Source organism: Thamnophis sirtalis, unplaced genomic scaffold (assembly GCF_051295495.1).
Source record: "Thamnophis sirtalis isolate CommonGarterSnake01/CBP01778 unplaced genomic scaffold, rThaSir2_p1.2 scaffold_2, whole genome shotgun sequence".
Lineage (NCBI taxonomy): Eukaryota > Metazoa > Chordata > Lepidosauria > Squamata > Natricidae > Thamnophis > Thamnophis sirtalis.
The window spans coordinates 106,220,264-106,224,968 of NW_028261382.1; the positions used below are offsets into that span (position 1 = coordinate 106,220,264).

At 41.7% G+C, this 4,705-nt stretch overlaps 1 protein-coding gene across 1 annotated transcript; it reads right to left on the minus strand.

Moving 5' to 3' along the window:
• Nucleotides 1–246: 246 nt before the first annotated feature.
• Nucleotides 247–1,170, minus strand: LOC148049108 (mas-related G protein-coupled receptor member H-like). Its single transcript, XM_087703837.1, has one exon. The coding sequence runs from the start codon at nucleotides 1,168–1,170 to the stop codon at nucleotides 247–249; it is 924 nt and encodes a 307-aa protein (XP_087559963.1).
• Nucleotides 1,171–4,705: the final 3,535 nt, after the last annotated feature.

Genomic DNA, 4,705 nt, shown 5'->3' on the forward strand with positions numbered 1-4,705 from the left:
CTAATGACAGTGGGATCCTGTTAATGCAAACTTAGGAGGACAAACTCTCGTTTCCCACCTCTTTCCCCAATCTTCAAAATGAACTTGGATAGCTTTATTTTTTTTTTGAGGCAAACAAATCTTTATTATTCTTTATTTCTGTAGCAAATAAGATACAGTTTTATATTCATAAAAAGTATCCAGCATTAAAGAAAAGCTCAAATATTGTATTTAGAAAGGCTGTAAAATTATGTTGGTACACGTTTATCAGATTTCAGGAGCTTCGTCTTCTCTGAAGACTCTTTGAAAAATGACTTTGATGCTCTCCCTCGTCCGAGCTCTTTTGTTTCTCCCAACCAGGAAATAGATCACAGGGTTAACACTGCAGTTGAGGGAAGCACTCAGACCTAAGTAGCCATCCAGTTCATTAATATTAAAACATTTGTTCTTGTTAAGAACATGAGTAATAAACAGATAGATATATAACGGAAGAGTAAAAATAAGGAAACAGAGAAAAGTAATTAAGATCATCACTAAAAGTCTTCTCAGTTTGATATGTTGGGATTTAAGACATATTTTGATGAACAGGATCACAGAAGAGATTGATATCACCGGAAGGCAAAACACAGCAGTGACAATAAAATGGAGATTTGTGAAGATTTTATCATACCCAAACACATATTTCACAAGTTGCAGAATTCCACCCAGGATGAAAGAGATGATCCAGAGGAAGGCACAGACAGCAGAGGACAAATATTTTGGCCGGGAACAGCGATGCCAGATCGGGAAGAGGACACAGACACACCGGTCAATGCTGATGGCTGCCAGAAGAAATAGACCACTGATATATGTAACATGGCAAAGAAAAAAGACAATTAGCCAAGGAAAATATTTCTCTAAAATATGTATCAAACGGAGAATGCAACGTATAGTCATAAATACGAGAAACCCAAAGTCGGCAATAGCTAAATTCAGAATCAACACAGTGAAAGGGTTTCTCTTAATTTGGAAGCCAAGTAGCCAGATAACAATTCCATTTAATGAGACTCCAATACAACAGATGGTGAGTATAACTGAGAAAGAGATACGTTCAGAATAATCTAACATCTTTTCATCTTCGTAGAAACAGTTGGTAGTATTATAGTCCAGATACTCTTCTGTAGCATTCATGTCTGCCAAGCTGAAATTCATCAAGGTACCTTTATAATGCTCCAATAATCTCTTCTATTAGAATTGAAGTTCCTATTTGAAGAAAAAAAAGAGCAGATTGGATTAAATAATTCATCAATAATTGTCATATTGTCATATCTAAAGATCTTTGTGTATAGGCTGAACCAACCTTTGGACCAATGATGACGATGATGATGATGATGATGATGAAGAAGAAGAAGCTGGAAATACAATCAAGGCCATAAATACCTGGGCAACACCAGATATAAGATACACAGCTGGTATAGTTAACTGGACACAAGCTGATTTGGACATTTTGGACCGAAAAACCAGGAAACTAATGACAATGCAGTAAAGTTTACATCCACGTGGTGATACTGATAGATTATTCCTGCCCCAAAAATCAGGTGGCAGAGGATTATTACAAGTGAAGCAAATAGTTGAAGAAGAAAAACATGCACTGGCTGATTATTTAAAAGAAAGTCAAGAACATCTATTAATCAAAGTAAAGAACAAAAATCTATTGAAGGCCCAACAGACGAAACAAGAATACAGAAAAGATGTGATAAAATCAAGAACGGAGAGTTGTCAGAACAAAGCACTGCATGGCCAATTTCTGGGAAAAATAAAAGATAAAGTGGACAGTGAACAAACTTGGTTATGGTTAACAACAGGTACATTAAAGAAAGAAACAGGGTCACTGATTCAGGCCTGGCTACAGCACGGAAACTGCTTTGGTCGCACTGACCAATGATCTCTGGAGAGCCAGAGACGTGGGTCATGCCTCCGTCCTAGTGCTCCTTGACTTCTTAACGGCTTTCGATACCATCAACAATGGTATCCTTCTGCGACGGTTGCGAGAGGTGGGGGTTGGATGCAACGTTTTTCGGTGGTTCCCCTCCTACCTCTCGGACAGGTCGCAGTAGGTGTTGGTTGGAGGGCAGAGGTAATCCCCTAGGCCCCTTAAGTATGGGGTGCCACAGGATTTGGTCCTGTCCCCCCTCCTTTTTAACATGTACATGAAGCCACTGGGTGAGATCATTCGACAGCACGGGATAAAATATCACCAGTACGCGGACAATAAACAGTTGTATCTGTCCGCCCTGTGCCAGCTCAGTGAAGCGGTTGACGTGATGTGTCAGTTGCTGGAGGCTGTCAGGGTCTGGATGGGGGTAAACAAACTTGCTCTCAATCCTGACAAGACCGAGTGGCTTGTGTTTTTCCCTCCCAATAATTGACCATGTATTCCAACTCTCAGGCTGGGGGGGTGAAATTATACGCCCCTCAGACAGAGTCCACAATTTGGGAGTCCTCCTGGACCCACAGCTGACTTTAGATCATCATTTGTCGGCTTTGACCAGGGGGGCATTTGCCCAGGTCCGCCTGGTACACCAATTGCGTCCCTACCTCAACCGGAAGGCTCTCACGACAGTCACTCATGCCCATGTGACGTTAAGACTGTACTACTGCAATGTGCTCTACATGGGGCAGCCCTTGAAGAGTGTTTGGAGACTTCAGCTTGTCCAGAATGCAGCCGCGCGAGCGATTGTGGGTGCGCCTCAGTACACCCATGTTACATCTAGCCTCCGCGAGCTGCGCTGGCTGCCTATTGGTCTCCGGATACGCTTCAAGGTGCTAGTCGTCATTTATAAAGCCCTACATGGTAGTGGACCTGGGTACTTGAGAGACCGCATTCTGCCAATTACCTCCCAGAGACCTATTAGATCCCACAGATTAGGCCTCCTCCGAATTCCATCTGTAGGCCAATGCCGCTCTCGACCACTCAAAGGAGGACCTTTTCTGTGGCTGCTCCAGCCCTTTGGAACGATCTCCCAGTGGAGATCCAGACCGTCACCACCCTTCAGGCTTTCCATAAAGCCGTTAAGTCCTGGCTGTTCCAGCAGGCCTGGGGCTGCTGAGTTCCACCCCCACTCAAATTGGTTGCCCTTGTTGAGACTTTTAAATTGTCCTGTATTGTTGCTTGTCTTTTGTTCTGCTTTTCTGTATTTACCCCTTCTCCTCCTGGTTTGTAATCCGCCCTGTGTCCCTTCGGGAATAGGGCGGCATACAAGTTGAATAAAACCAAACCAAACCAAACTAATCCTGGCTGCACAAGAACAAGCTATCCGCACAAATGCCATTAAGGCCAAAATCAAAAAATCCTCTGATGATGCCAAATGCAGACTTTGCAAAGAAGCTGATGAAACTGTTGATCACATCCTCCGCTGCTGTAAAAAAATTGCACAGACTGCTTATAAATTGCGGCACAATTCAGTAGCACAAATGATCCATTGGAATTTGTGCAAAAATTATAATATTAAAACAGCAACAAACTGGTGGCAACATCAGCCTGAAAAAGTCACCGAAAATCAGATGGTCAAGATCTTGTGGGATTTCCATATACAAAAAGATAAAAGACTGCCACATAATACACCACACATCACACTGGTTGAGAAAAATAAGGTCACAATCATAGACATCGCAATACCAGGTGATAGCAGGGTTGCCGAGAAGGAATATGAAAAAATCGCAAAATACCAGGACTTAAAAATCTAAATTCAACGACTATGGCACAAACCAGCAGTGGTAATTCCAGTGGTAATCGGCACACTGGGTGCTATTCCAAAAGCACTGGAATTACATTGAAAACAGTTAAAAATTGACAAAATCACCATCAGTCAAATGCAAAAATCCGCACTGCTTGAATCCGCACGCATATTACCAAAATACGTTACGATATCCTAGGCCCCTGGGTGGGGCCCGACTAATAATCAATGCCAAATCCATTGAAACAACTGGCTGCTGTGATACAATTCTGTTGTTGTGAAAATAATAATAATAATAATGTAAAAATTCAAGAGGAACAAAGGACCAACTGCTGATTGACAAACTAATCCTAAAGAATTCAAGGAAAAGACGAACCAACCTGTTCACGGCTTGGATAGACTATAAGAAAGCATTTGATTCAGTTCCCCATAGCTGAATCAACAAATGCCTGAAAATCTTTGGCATCAGTAGCAACATACAAAAATTCATGAAAACTTCCATGAACATCTGGAAAACAAAGTTTATAGCTAATGAAGAAGAACTGGGTGAAGTTGAAATTAAATGAGGCATTTTCCAAGGTGGATCCCTTTCACCCCTACTTTTTAAACTCTCAATTCTACCACTGATAATCAATTGAAGAAGATGAACTATGGATACGAACTTGCAAAGAAAGGGCTGAAAATTTTGCACTTGGTGTACATGGATGATTTGAAGCTGTTTGGTAAAACAAAAGCTGAACTAAATTTATTAATTGAAAGCACAAAAGAATTTAGCCAAGACATTGGTATGCAGTACCGGTAGTTGCAAATTGAAGTTGAGTGACTGTGGAAAAAGAAATTGTGTGTTGTTCCGATTGTAATTGGAGCCACAAATGCCTGCAAATAGAAATAGAATGAGTATGGCAAAGGCAAGCAAGGGTAGTAACAATAGTAATAGGCACCATGGGTGAAGCTTAAGGCGGCGCTTAAGGCGGCGGTGGTGAGGCCCCTTCTGAAGAAACCGTCCTTGG